Source organism: Callorhinus ursinus, unplaced genomic scaffold (genome assembly GCF_003265705.2).
Source record: "Callorhinus ursinus isolate GAN/ISIS: 27379988/994484 unplaced genomic scaffold, GSC_fseal_2.0 scaffold14, whole genome shotgun sequence".
Lineage (NCBI taxonomy): Eukaryota > Metazoa > Chordata > Mammalia > Carnivora > Otariidae > Callorhinus > Callorhinus ursinus.
This window is the reverse complement of record NW_027397076.1, coordinates 40713419-40733923: the sequence shown is the minus strand read 5'-3', so window position 1 is coordinate 40733923 and position 20505 is coordinate 40713419. Positions and strand designations below refer to the sequence as shown.

The following is a 20505-nucleotide window of genomic DNA, read 5'->3' as shown; positions in this document are numbered from 1 at the left end:
TTTAATAAATATTAGTGGGCTGAAAACGGAAATTGTTTTTTACCTAGTTAGCTGAAAGTCTGCTTTACCTGCATCCAGCATGATTTATTAAAAATGGGCATTGTTGGGTCATATGGTAGCTCTATTTTCAACTTTTTGAGGAACCTCCACACTGTTTTCCAAAGTGGCTGCACCAGCTTGCATTCCCACCAACAAAATGGGCATTGTTGATGAGATTTTTTTTTAAAGAGTTATTTGAGAGTGAGCGAGTGCATGTGCAAGCACACACGAGTAGTGGGGAGGGGCAGAGGGAGAATCTCAGCATACTCCCCACTGAGCACAGAGCCCAAAGCCCCAACGTGAGGCTCGATCTCACAATCCTGAAATCATGAGTTGGTCGCTCAACTAACTGAACCACCCAGGGACCCCAAGATTTTCTTTAATAAATGTAATTTTAACAATCAAACTATTTACTAACATAACACAATCTAATCATCTTTTGTTTTGCTTTTGGTGTCTGTCCTCTACCATACTCCATAAAGCTTGAATACCACATGGAATGAAATGAAGACGGCTTTCCCTTCAATTTATAAGTACCTAACCAATTATATTTATGGAATAAAATAATCAGTTTCTTATAAAACTGTACAATTAACTTTATAGGTGAGGTAAATCACAGCCCTGAGATATTGTAAAAATAAATGTATCTCAGGAAAGGATATGTAATTTAAGTTCAAACACTGAGAGCATACATTTTTTTGTGAGGAAAAAATTAGTGGAGTGCAGTTTTGGAGAGTTCCATTTTAATTAGAATACGGAGAAATGGAAGCTCAAGCAGTTCTGGTATGAATAAAGATGTGAAAAGTGAAATAAATCGATCCTAGAAGGGTATCAAAAAGAACTTTTGGGAGGAAGCCAAGGTAGGCTGAATCCCAACCACTCACCCTTAGCCACTTATCCTTGATAACCTTCAAGAAGCTACTGATGCTACCTAGCTAGCTGCTCGTTAATGTTTGAAATGCACATACCACTAGTTATCTTCCACTTCAGAAAAATGTAGCATAAAGTTCAACTCACAAAGAACCAAGACTGATTAACAGAACTATTCTTAATATGGAGAAACTATTTCCGGGCAGTGATATATTTCAAGTAGCAAGCTTCCCAGTGCTTTTATTTATTTTTTATTTTTTTAAAGATTTTATTTATTTGAGAGAGTGAGTGAGAGAGAGCATGAGAGGGGGGAGGGCCAGGGGGAGAAGCAGACACCCCACTGAGCCAGATGCAGGGCTCAATCCCAGGATCCTGGGATTATGACCTGAGCCGAAGGCAGTCGCTTAACCAACTGAGCCACCCAGGCGCCCCCCCACCCCCACCCCCAGTGCTTTTAAAATATAATTTGACTGGGGCACCTGGGTGGCTCAGTCATTAAGTGTCTGCCTTCGGCTCAGGTCATGATCCCAGGGTTCTGGGATCGAGCCCCACATCGGGCTCCCTGCTCGGCGGGAAGCCTGCTTCTCCCTCTCCCACTCTCCCTGCTTGTGTTCCTTCTCTCACTGTGTCTCTCTCTGTTAAATAAATAAAATCTTTAAAAATATATATATAATTTGACTTACATGAGTTTTCAAAACCAAATTTCAATCAAGACACTGTGTCCTTTACTCTTAGGTCAGGGATGCCAAGCAGAATAGAGTGATACGGTAGCTACAGGGCCACATAGAAGTACAAAGTATTGATTAAAATTACATCAAGTACAGCTGCTTTCCACAGCAATTTAACTGCCAACGCAAAGAACGTTAGCCCTGCACCAAGCGACAGCACAATTCTGAGAACTTCGGAGATGTCCTCGGGTCACCCACCCTCAGGCAACATGGGGCTAACAGAGGACTAAATTAAAAACTGGCTGTGATCTTCAATCCTTTTTTTCTGGAAGGATCCAGAGATTTCAACCAATTTCAGGTTAAAAAAAAAAAAACTTTTTATAGACGCTACTCAGACATCTACATACTTTACAAATTATAGTTTGGTTATAACTGAATCATGCCCGAAAAAGGCCCGACTGGATGCAATGGGAACCAGTTATGGTGAAATCTTCACCACCATAATTTTACCTGCTTCACTGATAAAATTTTGAAACATTTCTTCCTGCAAATACTTCAAATCATAACTTTTCTGGACAGATACAGTAACTGCATCATTATTCTAAAAGAATTTGAGGGAAAAATCCTTAAAATTTTAGTCCCTTTTAATCCAAGATAGGCTATTTAGGTGTTTTGTTTTGTTTTGTTTCTAGAAACAATGTTATCATCTGTGCTTAGTGCTCATTCCTTCAGGGTTGCCGAGGGTGGGGAGGGCAGGCAACTCCCCAGACAAGAGGCTTATTTACCATTATATCATTCTTGGTTTTGCCATTGTGTTAAATTTAGAAGTTTGTATCATGAAGTCAAACGTAATTACATTTTCAGTTCACTTCCACCTTTCACTAAAATGCATATTCAGCCAAAAGATCCTTCAGAGATTTAAGACAAAGCAAATAAGGCAAATGAAAAAGCATTCCTTTTTATGAACTGTATACAAGTACCCTACGTAAAAATCACTCAAAATTAGGTAATCGGTGCACACAACTTCTGTTATGCTACTACTTACTCTCAGCACCTCAGGGCCAGAAAGGACTGAGACAACAACCTGACTTTATAAATAAGCCGACCGAATGCTAAAAAAGTGAACTAGCTTGCTGAAACCACAAGCTGGTTAGAAGGACCAAGACGACCCCAAGCTGCCTCCTCAAGATACGAACCTTCTCCTAGCACACGCTACTCCTCTGTCATAGACTGTGCTTAGATTTTCATTTTTCATGAATTTATCTTCCCAACAACAGTGTAAGCCACTTAAGGTTAAACTCTGTATCTTTTGCTCCTTTGCCTATGTGAAGTATACAGTAAATGCATAGCAATGATACGAAAACAAATGAAGCAAAAAAACCCCCAAAAAACCAGTGCCATGCTAGTATTAAATCATCCCAGAACAGCCATCGACCTGAGATTTGTATTTTACTGGAGATTTATATTTTATAGCACATTCTGGCCCCTACAGTTTTTATTATGTTAAAGAAGAGTAACACAACACTCAATTGTCCATCAGTCTTAGCCCAGACACACAGGCACTCCGGAGAAGACAAAGTATTCTGCACATCTGGAAGAAATACCAGAGAGTATGGAAAAGTGGACTCCAGAATCAGTGCAAATATTTATGTCAGACATGGAAGAACAATATTCCAACCCTAACTTTTTAAAAGTGGGCTAAGTTTCTCTCCGTAAAATACAGTTCAAAAAATAACAAAGACAGTTATGCTGACTACACTCCCCACGGGCAGTTCTCAGGGATTGGCTGCGGTCTCCCAGACCCTCCCAAGGGATACACGAGGTCAAAACAATTTTCACCATAATGCTATGGTGCTCCTTTCCTTTTTCACTCTCACTGAGTACAGTGGAGTTGACTTGTGAGTGTTCTGGTACCAGAGATGAAATGCAGAAGCAGGTCAGAATCCAACTGTCTTCTATCAAGCCACACACTAAAGAGATTTTCAAGTGTAGAAGGATACCACTATTCTTACTAACTTGGTTTTTGTTTTGGAAAATGGGTTATTTTTCACTAAAAGTGAATTGAAATTATAAATATGTTCACGTTTTCTCAGTTTTAATTTCCAGTACAGTCAATATCATTTTTATATACAGCTGACAAAAACAAAAGCTCCTCAGGCTCAGCTGAAGAACCAATACCAATGTAGAAATAGAAATTAATGAAATTAAAATTTAATACAGAATTTCTTTATTCTAACTAGTTCATATCAACATGTACATGACTTTAAATAAGAAGTTACTGGTTTGGGGGCGCCTGGGTGGCTCAGTCATTAAGTGGCTGCCTTCGGCTCAGGTCATGATCCCAGGGTCCTGGGATTGAGCCCCACATCGGGCTCTCTGCTTGGCAGGAAGCCTGCTTCTCCCTCTCCCACTCCCCCTGCTTGTATTCCCTCTCTCGCTTCTCTCTGTCGAATAAATAAATAAAAATCTTAAAAACACACACACACACACACACACACACACACACACACACACACACACACAAAGGAAGTTACTGGTTTGGAGTTAGAGATGGAAATGGGCCAATTACCTTGGGAGACTGAATTTTTGACTCAAAAGGAAACTGCAAAGTTTAGCATAAATTATCTAATCCAGAAATGAACTAAATTTGACTGTGCCTAATTCAATAATGCCTTAGCTTGTGCACAGAGAAAGAATTAATGGGCAGTCGCCTTATGAATATACCTAAAATTCTACAAAGTAAAGAAAATAAGGTTGAGAAAAAAAGGCTGAGCAGGTGAGGGAAGAGAAAGCACTGATAATGTTCAGAAACCTCAATGGGTTTCTGAACACAGCATCCAGACAGACAGACTTCCCATTACTGGCCACTCACTCATCTATACCAAGAAATATACTTTTTCCAGCAGGATCCATTCTTACTGCTTACTTCCAGCTAAAAGTCCGAAAGCTAGATGTTTTTCCCTTGTTTTCCCGCAGGACAGTCCAGATTCAGAGAATACCATACGATGCCTCCAACAAACATTTGAGAGGATGGGTATCTGAAATTTTCAAGTACTGTGTTAACTATTGTGTTCCTAGGAGTTGAACAGATAATTTGAAATTAGCCTAAACAACGAAGGTGATCTTTCCTTCATTTGAAATTAGAGGAACTATATCAATTATGTCCACTACTTCAGGTCAATATAATATTTGAGGATTGATGTATATGACTCTACATTAAGTACTAGAGTAATCAAAATGTATATGATAATGCCTATACCCCCTCAAGATTATTCATTAAAATTTAAAGCAATTAAGTAAAACCAAGATGTGTCACCGATTCTCTCTCAAAGGCATGAGCCAATGAGTGCTTTTAGCTCTGAAGACAGAATCATTGTGCAATTCTTCAGAGTAGGGTCTTAAACTAGCCCTTAAGGGTCATTTTTCTAAAAATCAATCCTAAATATGAAAAAGCAATATTGTTTCTTAAATCAGTAAGCCTGGCTTACCAAAACACTACTTTGGTAAAGGATTTTAAAATAAGGTATATAACATTTCTCAAATACAATTTTCAATCAAAACACTGATCTTTTCAAACTATTAAATAATGTCACTAGAAATACTCGAAAGTCCATTTTGAACATTTTCCCCAGAAAAATATCACCTTTTAAATTATGGCTTAACAAAGATTTATCGAAAAGGATAATCATCCCAGGACTCTTAACAGTTCAAAAAAAAAAAAAAGGTTACCACCAGGGGGAAAAAAAAATCTATATTAAAACTATATATGGAGGGGCACCTGGGTGGCTCAGTCGTTAACTGTCTGCCTTTGGCTCAGGTCATGATCCCAGGGTCCTGGGATTGAGCCCCGCATTGGGCTCCCTGCTCTGTGGAGAAGCCTGCTTCTCCCTCTCCCACTCCCCCTGCTTGTGTTCCCTCTCTTGCTATGTCTCTCTCTGTCAAATAAATAAATAAAATCTTAAAAAAAAAAAAACTATATATGGAATACAATGCAGTGTATTGTATTGATTAAAGATGACAGAGTATGATATTTGTTTACATGGATAGTCATTTATTTGCAGTGAAAGAACTACTAATCTGTAAGTAGAATCATCCCATTTTGTAAATACAAAATGTACTTAGAGATATACACAAATTATCAACTGAAGTTAATTACGAGTGATAGAATTTATGGATAATTTTTACATTCTTCATAGTACTTGTGAGAATTTGAAAGTGCTACAATGAATGCATATCAATTCTGCAATGAGAAAAAAAAGTGTCATTTAAAAAAATTCTGTGTTCCTGACTAATCAAGGCCTTTCTCCATCTTGACAGGTTAATAGCTAAAAATGTTTTTAAATTCTTCTCACTGATAGTCAGTGGATGATAAAAATTTTTTGCAAGATAAATTTTAGCCCAAGGGTCAAAACTCTGCTAGAAAAAAAGGATAATATTCTCAGCACGAGTTTAATTAAACTTGCAGCTGACAAGTATAAGGCCTCTCAGGCAACTTGCAGCCCTTTGCGAGCCAAGAAAACTATTAAAACATAGTTTTCAACAAGGGAAAGGACATCAGGGACTTTGAAATGACATACTTATGGAAGGTGTGACACATTTGAAATCCCAAAGAAAACGATCTTGACACAAATCTGAGCACACCTGGCAGAAAACCCAGGGCTGGTGCAGAAGCCAAGCATGGTGGGAGGGTTTCAGCTTGTGGTCCAGGCTCCTAAAGGATCTGGGAAGGTAGCAAGAGGAAACCTAAACTATTTTAAGTATTAAAGGAAAAAAGAAGCTAATGAAAAATAGACTGTGGGCAATAAGGACTCACACATAAACCCAAAGGTTAATCCTTTGCTTTGGCCGAAACGTTACCAGTTCAATGAGATCATCATCACACACACCCTTCTTGCTGATTAGAAGATACTATGTGTCTGGTTAAAATCCTTCACAAAGGGGGCGCCTGGGTGGCTCAGTTGGTTAAGCGTCTGCCTTCGGCTCAGGTCATGATCCCAGAATTCTGGGATCGAGTCCCACATTGGGCTCCCTGCTTCACGGGAAGGCTGCTTCTCCCTCTCCCACTCCCCCTGCTTGTGTTCCCTCTCTCACTGTGTCTCTCCCTGTCAAGTAAATAAATAAAATCTTTAAAAAAAAAAAAAATTTCAGGGTGCCTGGGTGGCTCAGTTGGTTAAGCGACTGCCTTCGGCTCAGGTCATGATCCTGGAGTCCCGGGATCGAGTCCCACATCGAGTCCCACATCGGGCTCCCTGCTCAGCAGGGAGTCTGCTTCTCTCTCTGGCCCTCTTCCCTCTCGTGCTCTCTCTCTCATTCTCTCTCTCTCAAATAAATAAATAAAATCTTTAAAAAAATAAATTAAAAAAAAATATTTCACAAAAGGAGACATCCAAGAAAAACAAACAAAAGGGTCTGCGACAGCGAGACGGTGGGGAGCCAGAACTGGAGGGAATTCACAGCTCCCCCAGAGCTCAGTGACAGCCCGTGGTGCCTCCGAGGGTGGCAAAGTACCAGGCAGGGCTTCAGGTGGTATACGAGGCAGGGAAGGGCCAGCACTGACTGGATAACCTGGAGCACGCAGACAGGGGGAGAGGCAGGGCCTCAACTATGGGCCCCTGTAATTCCCATCTGACACCTGGATATTTTAAAAAATTAAGCACCAGCTGCTGTAGTGCGAGTTGCCAACTCTTTTCTCCCCATTTGCAGCTGCGCTGAATCACCAGCCCAGCTCTGGACACCTGGTTCTAACAACAGGGCAGCATGGCCCCATTAGTAATAACCACAGGGCAGGGCGCCAAGAGGCCGTGTAATCTGGCTCTTTGACTCTACAGCCTGCTTTACAGGGTGAATGCCATCCTAAAAGGCTGATAAAATTGCTCTTTGTTTTTCCCAAAGATATATTTTAGAGTTCATCCTCATAGGCTATTTATTTGCAACAAAATATTGTAGTTATTTCCTCTTTTATGTTAAAAAAAATCCTCTTAATGGAGTTCTTTCTATAGTAATACCAGTTTGGTTCCCTCCTACTCCTCACATCCTCTTATGTGCTATTCATATTCACTGCACCTTAAAATTTGCTTCCTACTCAACATTTTCTTTTATTTTTGCTAGCTGTGTGTTCTAAACATAATTTGTCAACATTTAAAAAGGCATAGAATGGCTACTAGCACACCACAGCGGACTACTTAAATGCAGTAATTCAATAATCCACAGCATTTTTATTTTTTAAAAAAATCAATTTATCACTCGTTTTTTTCTTCCTATGCTTATATGAAAAAAGGTCATAGGGTGAAGAGGCACCTTTTTTAGATAGCTTAAATGTCTATTTGTCAACTGACTGAAAAGACAGTAGAGTACACAAACCACTTCGGTCCTCTTGGCATGGCAAATATTTGATCTCTCTGTCCACCCCTCGGCCCTGTGAGGACTGAGGAAACTCCCCACCCAGCAAGGCTCCATGAGGCCGGGCTTGTGCTAGTCACTGATGCATGCACAAAACAAGACAGTCCCTGCACGAGCCCACGGGGCTGAGGACCAGCAAATAGATGCTACACTGGCGATGGTGGTCTTCTCGGCCCCCAAAGTCCACTAACTTGCAACATTCCCACTAAAACGTGATTCTGCTTCAGTAAAGAGCTTTGCTAACAGAATCCCAAAGTAAACTTTAAGACGGTTATCTCTTATAAAACCTGATTCATGATTTGTGCCCCATCATTCAGAATTCCTCAGTATACTACCCACTTCTAAGTAGCTATTCGTAGTACAACACAGGATTTATTAACTTTAGAAAAATACCGCCACATAAAATGTACAGATTGGATTTAAGACTTACAGGGTTTTCAAAAACGTAAAGATATGAAAAAAGGCACTTTAGAGTTAAGATGGTAATTTGGCAAGATTTGGACTGTTCTCAGGACACGCGCCTATCCTAAGACAGTCTATTAATACTGAAGAGAACTAACTTTTAAAGCTTTGAAAAGCATCCTTTTATGTAAAACCTGATGTGCCAACACGCCCTTATCGAATTCAAAGCCACCCGATGATTAAGCCTTACTAATTTCCTTTACATAATAAAATATACTACACTGTTCTGTGACATTTTGTTTATAGGAATAAGATGTCTTTTTATTAACAAATAACTTCACACAGCAAATGATCAGGTTCAGTGATTCCATGATGGTCACCAGGATCGTGGGACTGCATGAGATTCTGAAGGAACTTAGGTTCTCGCTGAGCCTCATTCTCCTCTCTTATTATACATGGAGAACAGATGCTTACATTTAAGTGTACATGACAGGGCCTTAATAGTTATCCAGAGCTATACAGATGGAACTGGTGGCATCATTATTCTCGCTCATAAATAAGGAAGCATAAAGTCCACACAGAGAGAAAATACGGGTAGATAGCACTTACATTTTATAGCTAATTAGAGAAAACTAAGTCAGAAACAGTATAACAAAAAAAGCACTACGGATTCACATTCCGGAAGACCCAAGTGATCTGACCACACCAGAAAAAAAGCACTTAGGCAGGTACTTCGATTTCCCTAAGCCTCCTAGTGGACAATATCCACCTCAGAAGGAAGAAAAACAGCACAATGGTGTCTTTATTCATCAGCAGCCATTTTCAGGCAACACATTTATCTTTACAAAACAGACACTCCTCACAGTGTTCACCTGCCTGGCTACCCGCTGACAGGAGGAGCGACTCCAGTTTTAAACAAATTTCCTACTGCTTTAATTAAGCAGGAGCACAGCAAAGAGACAGGTCATCTATTTCTCATTTTCAATTTGACCCCATCTAAAGCTCTCAGTTATGTGAATGCCAAGTTATGACAAGCATACGGACTGAGGGATCATTTGCAGGGTGCCAACGGAATAAAAGTTAAATCTGGGTTGGCTCCCCTCACTTGGATGAGGACCCAATTGTTTGGAGGTTTTCTCAACTGAGACTGTCATAGCTACTAATTCTCATTTCTGATTTACCGTGAAAAATACCTTAATAGCATAAATCAAAGCCACTGGACTAAAGGAAACATACACTTAACAATAGACTGATGATGACTAGGCAAGTGATTAAGCAAATATAGCAATATGTACATAGTAAAATCTGGATAGTGGCCATATGGGTGCTAAGAGTATAATTGTTTCAACTTTTCTGCATGTTTGAAAAATTTCATAATAAAGTGCTGGGGAAAAATAACTCAAAACTGTAATCACAATAAAGAAGACAGTAGGCCCCCCCGGAAAGACCCTGGCCTAGAAGGAAAGACACTGGTTCTTAGCCTAACCCTAGGAACTCTCAAAGTTTAAAACCGAAAAGTGCCTTAGGAATCCTGTAGGGCAGGAAAAATATGTAATTTTATGGGTTTGTGAAAAATTAGAAAAATAGCAATATCATAGCATTTTCAAAAAAACTAAAAACTGCTCCCTTGCTGAGATTATTTGCCTCCACACTTCTAGGCTTTAAATATCATTTAATGAAATGTTGGCAATAGCTAACAGATTTGGTTCTTTAGGTCACCACTTAGCAGTCAAATCTGATCACCCTTCATATCCTCCTCTCCTACCTTGACGTCTAAGCCCTTGACCTGCCTTCAGCAAGAATCTCCCTACCCATTACGCCTCCTCTTAGTAATTTTCCACCCACTGATGTCCTCACTCTGCTCATTGGCTATAAATTCCCAGCTGTCTTTGTTGTATTTGAAGTTGAGTCTAATTTCTTTCCCCTATTAAAATGCCCCTATTGCAATAGTTTTGAATAAAGTCTTCTTTACCATTTTAACAAGTGTTAGAATAAACTTTTCTTTACTCATGCCTTTATACAGGTATGTATAAAGGTCTTGGGACCTTCAGGTACAGAGTACTTGACAGCTAATCACTGTGCTTGCTGGAAAGAATAGTTTACTTCTGTCATATAACTTAAAGGCTCCAAATGCTGAGATTTAAAATTGCCCAGAAGCATTAAAACATTAAAAATAAAACAAACACCCTCCCTGCCCTCCCTTCCCCAATGCTGGCCTCTTTCAATCTTCTTAGTCCACGATTTCATTTTAATTTCAAAGGGTGACACTAAAAGGGGAAAGACTATTGACATAAAATTTTCTTGAGGACAATGACTATATCTTATAATATGGGCCCAGAATAGGACCAATACCTGACACATAGTAGGAATGCAATGATTTCATTGATTGAATGAAAGAATGGAAGTAGGTGAACAGCATTTATTTCCTGAAAGAGGAAAAGTAATTCAAAAATAAATTCAAGGGTTGGGGAGAGGAATTAACCCTCTGTTCAAATTAGACAAATCAGAGAAAACTATAAAGACAACTATAACCACCAAACATTTGGAATTAAAATATATCTTCCTTTAAAAATAATTTGTCCTTCCTTCTCAAACTTCCAAATGACAGAAGAGGGAATGCTTCCAAACATATTTTACAAAGCCAGCATTACCCTGATACCAAAACCAGATAAGGGCACCACAAGAAAATTATAGGCCTATATTCCTGATGAACATAGATGCAAAACTCAACAAAATATTAGCTAACTGAATTCAACACCACATTAAAAGGATCATACACCATGATCAAGTGGGATTTATTCCAGGGATGCAAAATGGTTCAATACATACAAATCGATTAATGTGATACACAGTAACAAAATAAATGATAAAAACCATATGATCATCTCAATAGATGAGAAAAAGCATTTGACAATATTCAACATCCATTTATGATTTAAAGAAAACTCACAACAAAGTGGGTAGAGAGGGAATGTACCTCCGTGTAATAAAGGCCACCTATGACAAGTCCACAGCTAACAACATTATACTCATTAGTGTTAACCTGAAAGTTCTTCCTCTAAGATCAGGAACAAGCCAAGAATATCCGCTCTCACCACATTTATTCAACATAGTACTGGAAGTCCTAGTTAGAACAGTTAGGCGGAAAGGACAGAACAGGATAGGATGGAAAGAAAAGAAAAAAGAAAAGAAAAGGAGAGCATCCCAATCACAAAGGAAGACATAAAACTGCCACTATTTGCAGATGACATGATATAAATAGAAAACCCTAAAGACTCCACTAAAAAATTGTTAGAATAAACACATGCAATAAAGTTACAAGATACATCAATATACAAAAAATAGTTGTGTTTCTATCTACTAACAATGAGCTATCAGAAAGAGAAGAAAACAATTCCATTTACAACTATACCAAAAAAAGGTAAAATACCTAGAAATAAATCTAACCAAAGAGGTGAAAAACCTGTCAATGAAAACTATAAGACATTGATGAAAGAAAATGAAAATACAAATGGAAAATACATATCCACGCTCATGGATTAGAAAAATACTGTTAAAATGTCCAAAGTGAGGGGCGCCTGGGTGGCTCAGTCGTTAAGCGTCTGCCTTCTTCCCAGGGTCCTGGGATAAAGCCCTGCATCGGGCTCCCTGCTCAACAGGAAGCCTGCTTCTCCCTCTCACATTCCCCTGTTTGTGTTCCCTCTCTCACTGTCTCTCTCTCTCTCTCTCTCTCTGTCAAATAAGTAAATAAAATCTTAAAAAAAAAAGTCCAAAGTGATCTATATTCAATGTAATCCCTATATCAAAATTCCAATAGCATTTTTCACAGAAATAGAACAATCCTAAAATATGTATGGAGCCACAAAAGACCCCAAATGGCCAAATCTTTAAGAACAAAACTGGAGGCATCATGCTTCCTGATTTCAAACTATATTATAAAGCTATAGTAATTAAAATAGCATGGTATTGGCATAAAAACAGACACATAAATAGAACAGAGAGCCCAGAAATAAACGCATATATACATGTCCAATTAATTTATCATGAAGGAGCCAAGAATAAACAATGGGGAAAGGTCAGTCTCTTCAATAAGTGGTATGGGGAAAACTGGACAGCCACATGCAATAGAATGAAACTGGGCCACTATCTTACACTATACACAAACATTAACTCAAAATGGATTAAAGACTTGAATGCTAGCTGAAAACATAAAATTCCTAGAAGAAAACATAGGTGTAAGTTCCTTAACATGGGTCTTGGCAACAATTTTTTGGTATGACACCAAAAGCAAAGACAACAAAAGCAAAAACAAACAAGTGAGACTATCCAAACTAAAAAGCTTCTGCAGAGCAAAGGAAACCATCAATAAAATAAAATGAAAAGACAACCTATTGAATGGAGAAAAATATTTACAAACCATATACCTGATAAGGGGTTAATATCCAAAATATATAAAAAACTCATCCAACTCAGTAACAAAAAAAGTCTGATTTTTTAAATGGGCAGAGAATCTAAACAGACAGTTTTTCCAAAGAAGACACAGAGATGGCTAACAGGAACATGAAAAAGTACCCAACATCACTAATCCTCAGGGATTAGTCACTAAAACCACAGTGAGATATTAACTTACACCTATTAGAATGGCTACTATCAAAAGGACAAGAAATAACAAGCATTAGTTAGGATGTGGAAAAAAGGGAACTCTTGTGCTCTGTTGGTAGGAATGTAAATTGGTATGCTATGGGAAACAATATGAGGTTCCTCAAAAAATTAAAATCTAACTACCATATGATCCAGCAATTCTAGGTATTTATCCAAAGGAAATGAAAACACTAACTCAAAAAGATACCTGCACCCTCACGTTCACTGCAGCATTATTTACAATAGTCAAGACATGGGAACAATCTAAGTGCCCACTGATAGATGAATGGATAAAGAAAACGTGTACGTATACCTATACATATATATCTTATATATATAAAATACATGTGATATATATAGATATATACACACATGGAATATTATTTGGCCATAAAAAAGGAAATCCTGCCGTTTGTGACAACATGGATGGACCCTAAACGCATTATGTTAGGTGAAATAAATCAAAGACAAACGCTATATGATCTCAATTGTGTGTGTAAATCTTAAAACAAAAACCAAATTCATAAAGAGAACAGATTGGTGAATGGTTGGGTGTGTGTGTGTGCGTGCAAAATGGGTTAAGGTAGTCAAAAGGTACAAATTTTCAGTTATAAAATATGTCCTGCAGATGTAATGTACAGCATGGTGACTACAGTTAATAATACTTTACTATATATTTGAAAGTCGCCAAGACTAAATCTTAAAAGCTCTCATCACACACACACACACGGTAACTTATGAGTGGTGATGGGTGTTAGCCAGATTTATTGTGATCATTTCACAATATATACATATATATACACAATATATACATATACATATATGGAATCCTTTTACTACACACCTGAAACTAATGCTATGTCAATCATATCTCAATAAAAAATTGTCTTCAACAATATATTTTTAGGGGCACCTGGGTGGCTCAGTCGGGTAAGCGTCTGCCTTCGGCTCAGGTCATGATCTCCATCCAGCTCCCTGCTTGTGGGAAGCCTGCTTCTCCCTTTCCTACTCCCCGCTTGTTCTCTCTCAATATTAAAAAAAATTTTAAAAATATTTTTAGAAAACAGTTCTAGTATGCAATCAGTTTTAATTTATCCACTGGTATTGCTGTAACCATAATCAGGAAACACTGTGTGGTGGGACAGTATCAGAGATGCGTACCCAACTGGAGCTGTAACGCAGGAGTAATACAACCGCTCAGAATGGTTAAATCCTCTGCCAGAAGCATCACTAGTCTTTGAAGGAAGCTGATCCAGTTTCCTAAGGGACAGCCCAGAAGCTCCATCCCAGAGGGGAAGACTTCATTATAATGTTAAATCTGAAAAAGGGAGGGTGGGGGGATGGGGTCACTGGGTTACAGGCATTATGGAGGGCACGTGATGGAATGAGCACTGGGTATTATATGCAACTGATGAATCACTGACCTCTACATCTGAAACTAATGGTACACTACATATTAACTAATTTTATTTAAATAAAAGTTAAAATTTGAAAAAATCTAAAAGGGGGAGGAGAGCTTAACTGCCTGCTTTATAATAGGAAATTAATACTTTCTGCAAGCTACCAGAAAGTTAGATGAAATGTTTTAGGCTACTTTGAACTTTTAACTCATCCGCAAATAATTGCTGTGGAGAGTTTTGTGAAATGAGACACCCCCTTCCACAGTCCATTTCTTTTTATCTTTATGCAAGAAGTGGAGCACCTCAAGATTTTTCCATTGCCAAAGTTAAACAGGAAGTTCCCAGGAAGGAGCTCTGCTAAGAGGTGTAAGAGAGGTGGGTGTGCTAGAGGAGTTTAGAAGGAAAAAAGAAAAGCCAGCGGATTTCTGAGTTTTGGGTCGAGAGAGAAATAGTGGTTTCCCTGTCATCACAACTGCACAGCCAACCAATGTGATTTATTGATAATTGTTAATTAATACCAATAGCTGGGGAGACAGAACAGCCTACAGATTCCAAAACAAATCTAAATACTTGTGGGCTATTTGCTGGATTTAAACGAGGTTATTTCATCACAATTTTGAACTTTGTGAGACACAAAGAACTTAAAAGTAGCTTTTTGGGTGCTTGTTTGTTTTTTGTACCCATGTCTGGGTCACTTTTATAAGAAAAGTACTAGAAAAAAAAGAAGTGCATAGAATAGCTATAACCTAACTAAAATTCTGCTGTAATTACTTCTTTCTGCACAAGTAAAAATTGATCATTGACCAAAACGTGAATATGATGCTTTCATACAGACTAGTAGATGTTCTGTGGTATTTTTCACTGCCAGAGTTTCGGGAACAAACCCCATATCCACTTGTATCTCTAAGTCCAGCTGACCACTGATGAGAGAAAGGTTGGACAAACTGGGCAAGAGGAAGTCAAATGGGCTCCCAACCCATTAAAAACTGAACCAAGTTCTAGGTCCTAGAAGCATGGGGACCACTTGGGGGGTAAAGTTGCAGAAAAAGGAAGTAGCTGCCCTGTGGGGTCTCTGGGTCAGACTGTTGTTTTCCATGGCCTCTCTCCAAGCAGTTCTAACAGTCTCAATCCTTAATTTCAAAACCAAACTAAAAAATAAAACTTGCTAATGCAGGTTTGTTTTTTAAGATTTTAGCTCTGTAGATGTTATCTATTAACTGTAATGCTTTACAGAGCCTTACAACCTAGCATATAGCCCTTGAACTCTTCAGCCACAATAGAAAGCTTTTTGAGGAGCCAGGAAATTCCACTCAGCACAATGCCAATAAACTGAATTAATAAGTGAGGGTCTTCTGTTTCTAGATCCTCGAGTCTTGTGAGGCTTGCTTACGCTAATTCTCTAGGTCTATAACCTATTAAAAAAAATCTCTTCTTGAAAAGGATTAACAATAAGTGGCTAAAAAATAGAACATCTCTCCTTAATTTTTCTGCCATCCAAAAGGTCAGCACTAGAGTTCAACTCTCGTCTAACTCCTCATTCACCGAGTGATGCCAATTCCTCCTCTGGGGAAAGCACAGAAAGTAGCTCCCTTTCTGGAAAGGTAAGCAAACCACTTCTGATTCAGATCTTGACTCACTAGCATCCCCCTTATCCCCATTCTCTGAGCAATCTTCCTACCAATTCTATCCCTCTCAGGTACCTTCTAAAACAAAGGGAATTCCTCCTTCCAGGAGATACTGTAACAAAGGGAATTCCTCCTTCCAGGAGATACTGTAGCAAAGGGAATTCCTCCTTCCAGGAGATACTGTAACAAAGGGAATTCCTCCTTCCAGGAGATACTGTAGCAAAGGGCAGTATTACTCATAGCAGCCTCTGATCCTGGCCCTACAGTCTTTCTCTCCGCTTCCCTATTTCAGCCATTTTGACCATTCAGGATGTGTTTTTGCAGGAAGAGTAAGTATAGTTCAAGGTCTGAGGAAGTGGTACAGTACTTCTGACAGACGGTTGTGGCAAGATAACATTGGTGGTTAATCCTGGGTACAGATGAATGCACCATAGTTTATACTACACTGTAAGAAAGCAGTTTGGTGGTGTGGGCTCTGGAATCATGCTTGGGTTCAAATACAGGCTCTGCTAAGGTGGTAGGACTCTGGGAAAGTTGCATAACCATTCAGTGCCTCTGTATCCTCTTATATATATGTATATGTGTATTTCTATTTTATAGAAAACACAAATGTTACTGTCTACTTTATGACTGTTTTGAGAATCAAATGATATGATACAAATCTGGATAGAGTGAAAACACTAAACAGTAAGCACCAACTTTGTTAGCTATTACTAGTACTATGCATATATTTTAAAAGAATGTATTTCAATACACATAGAATTATGTATTGACTTGGAATGAAGTCCATGACATAGTGTTTTTCTGAAAATGCTATAGAATAACATACTTAGTAGGAGTCTATTTTTGGAAAAAAAAAACACATGATATGTATTTATGAGTGCATCCAAGTAAGTCTAGAAAGGCAGACACACCACTGAAACACTAAATTACGGTCATAAGCCCTAGGAAATATGTGTGGGGGGGGAGGGGTTCCTACATTTGTATATGTACAGGTCTTTGTTTGAATTCACAAGGATGTACTGATGTAGGCAATACTGGGGTCCAGAGCTGATGGCCAATAAAGAATTTTTGAAACATCCTCGGTGCAAAAAGGTGGTTTTATTAAAGCACAGGGGCAGGACCCATGGGCAGAAAGGGTCGTATTGGGGTTGTGAGGGTTGGCGATTATGTACTTTCAAGTTGGGAGGGGGTTAGGGATAGTGTAAATCTCTAGGGAATTTTGGAAACAAGTTTCCAGGAGGGGGCCGGCTATTGTTAGATAAAGGTCATTTATTACTGTCTAATAAAACCTTAGTCATGAGACCCTTCAGATGTGTATCTGTGGGCCATATGCTTGCGGGATGATTGCTAACATGTATCTTGGGGAATAGAGATAAAGGAATTTCCAAAGGAATTTTTCTATGTTAAAGTAGACTTATGGGATCCTGGGGGGTTGGCCTAAGATTACCTCTTGCTCTTAGCAAAGTGTCAACATCGGGGCAGTTGAGTTTCTAGAGGAAGGTCACTCTGCCTGTTTCAAGGACTTGTCAGTGGGCAATAAGCAGCAAGGAAATTTAATTTTTTGTTTTGCCCCCGTTTCCCACATCATGTACTACTTTTATAACCGATTTTTAAAATTAAACAGCGGCTTTCTAACCTTCAATTTGAACATTTCTCACTTCAGGGTCTAGGAAAAGGTGAACTTCTTAGAGATAAGGAAATGGAGGCCCACCTAGGAGGAGGCAGAGCCCCTCAGTTCCATCTACTCCAGCTACATGTCTCATTTCAGATTCCCTTATGTTCTTTACAGTCCTTGGCACATCATGTGCCTGCCAGAGGACCCAAACATTCTGAAACCGGTTGTTTTATTCCCCTTTCCTTTTCTTCCTATTTGGGCCCTCCTTTTATTGCGACCAAGTAGCTTTCACATGTGTTTTAATATCTTCCTTCATACTTCTCAGAACTTTCTCGCCATTTGTCTGCTTGTCATTCCGTCCCTCAGACAGATGCCCCTGCCCTGGGAAACCCACTGGAGTGACAACTAGCCAGGTAGTTCGGGTTTTTTGGCAGGCACAAGGGCCCCCACCCACACAACTGTAGGACTTAGTGGAGTATGCTTTAAAGCTGCTTTGCTTGCAACGCGTCTAAATGGCCTTTTAAACATTTTTTTTTTAAATCTCATTAAAGAACCGGTGTTTGGTATGTTTGGACAGGACAGGTGTTTATTTTTGCTTTGGCTTTCTCCTGGAAGTTACAACGCTATCTTGTACCTCCCCCCACACGATGTTCTCTACCATACTTGTCCTTTATTATGTGTTAATCTTTATTGTTTTTAGCAAGCTGCGTTCTCACTTGTCTTCTCACCATTTTTCACACTCCCGTCGCCTATCCCTATTCACGTTTTCTATTAAAACCCATGGAGAAAAGGTTATATGGTGAAAAGGGAGATTCTAGTTAGGGCGTCTTCCATGCCGTCTCTCGCACCGGAACCCGGAGCTTCGGGAACCATGCCTGCCAGGGGGTATCCGGGCCACCAGAAAAGGGTCAGCATCAAAGCGCCCAGGCATCGGGAGAGCCGATTGGTTCCCGGGCGAACCAATCAGCGAGCGACGCTGTTCGCAGATCGGGGAGGGCCAAGATCATAGAGCGGATGGAGTTAAAGGAAAAGGGCCAGGTGTGCTAGGCACCCGGGTTTTGCGTGCACTTGTGCACCCATCGGGTCATTGTTAAGCCCGGATCTCTGATCTCCTAAATTACACCCTCCGAATTCCCCAGTTTCATAACGCTGAGTAGGGAGAAAAACATTACTTATCCTACCATTCATAAGATGGTCATCAACAGTCAATGGAGGCGTAGCTGGGGGTCGGGGTGGGGGTAAGGCCATTAAAATCCTCCCTTCTTTCCCAGTTCCACTCCAGGTCGTCAACCTAACTGAATCAGTTCTTGAAATAGTAAATCATTCAAACGTTCGCTTAATCGCCAAAGCTGATTACCAAAATGCTATCGTTAGACACCCGAAATAAGTTCCCCTCCCCGTGGATTGGGGGAACTAGTACTGGCATTTACCGAACGCGCAGGGTTTTACTACCTGCTAAGGGAGAAGGGAGAGAGGTCTTAGGCTAAGTCAGAGAAACTGAGCCCTTCTGAAATGTGCAACCTCGCACACGAACGCGCCCCCCCCACACACACAAGCGCAGCGACAGCTCCTCCCAACTCTACCCCACAAACTTCATGCGGAGGCGCAAAGATTTTTGGGAGGGTGGGCGCTGATACCAGATTTGCCTGCTGTGCTTCAAACTTCGGCAGAGCTGTTCTACGCACTTTCTTCCAAGTGTCACAACCCCCGGACTCATGGACCCGTCCAACCTTAGCTTTCCCACGGTCAGTGCTGCCACCCACCATCTACCACCCATACCCAGGCGGGAGACGCTGCGTCCTTGGGGATGGGGGAAGGGGGAGTGGGAAAAGAGAGGAACGGCCAGTGTAAGAGGTCCCCGCCAAGGCCTGGACGCCGGCAGCCCCTGGAGGGCCTGGGGCCGAGGAAGGAGAGGAGGGCTGGAACCGTGCGGGGAAGGGCCGCGAGGAGAGCAAGGGAGCCGCCGGTGTCGCTACACTCACTCTGCGTAGCCAGTGGCCCAGGGCAGCCGCCGGGTCTCCTTGAGGATGAGGATGGGGCGGGCGATGTGGTCGGCGCTGCACTCCACCTCGTCCTGAGACAGCCCCAGGAACTCCGGCCGCCCGTAGGGGAAGCGCAGGGGCAGGTCCGAGCCTCCACAGCCGCCGCCGCTGTGCTCGGAGCCTGAGCTGCCAGCCATGATGCCGCCCATGAAATTGGCCACGGCAGATTTCACTCGAGTGAGCATATTACTCCGGCGCCCGGCAGCAGCGGTGCGAGCAGGAGGCGGCGGCGGGGGCCCGACGAGGCGCAGCGCGGGGCATGCAGGCTGCGGCGGGCGCCGGGCGCACGGGCAGCCGGGCCGCTGGGGCGCGCCGCGCGGCTCCCGGAGCCTAGTGCTGCAGGGGGCCGGGCCCCGGCCTCCCGCGCTCCGTGCCGCCGCCGCCTCCCCCCGCTACACTTCCGCAACGGAGCGGCATGGAGCGGGCCGGCCGGGCCCGGAGAGACGCCGCGCGCTCCGGGAGCGGCTGGGCGACCGCAGCGGCAGCAGGTCCCTTCCCCGCCCTCTGCGCTCGACTCCTGCGTGAGCGGAACTGAGCCCACCCGGCGAGCCGGCAGAGCCGGCGCGGCTGCTGCCACGGCTACCGCCGCCGTCGAGTCATGTGATAATCAGGCTGCATGGGCTCGAGAAGCTGCTGTGGCCGAAGCTCGGCCCCTCCCCTGCCGGCCCGAGCAAGGCTCGCCCCGGGATCGTGACCTCCTGGGGGAGGGGGGAGCCGGGCTGGGTCGGTACCTGGCTGAGGGGATGGGGGCGCTGTGAGCCGAAGGCCGTACACAGGTGTTAGGGGAGGTCACGTGGAGCC

At 41.4% G+C, this 20505-nt stretch overlaps 1 protein-coding gene across 2 annotated transcripts in view; it reads right to left on the bottom strand.

The window, feature by feature from the left end:
• The window catches only part of PPM1H (protein phosphatase, Mg2+/Mn2+ dependent 1H), a 238370-nt gene extending 218072 nt beyond the window's left edge, over positions 1 to 20298 (bottom strand). The window contains exon 1 of one of the 2 annotated variants that reach the window (XM_073900727.1): positions 19645 to 20298. In XM_073900727.1, coding sequence (XP_073756828.1) covers positions 19645 to 19889 — 245 coding nt within the window. In that variant the 5' untranslated portion in view covers positions 19890 to 20298. The remainder of the gene's footprint in view (positions 1 to 19644) is intronic. The other variant, XM_025883158.2, reaches the window with a different exon arrangement.
• Between the last annotated feature and the right edge of the window lie 207 nt (positions 20299 to 20505).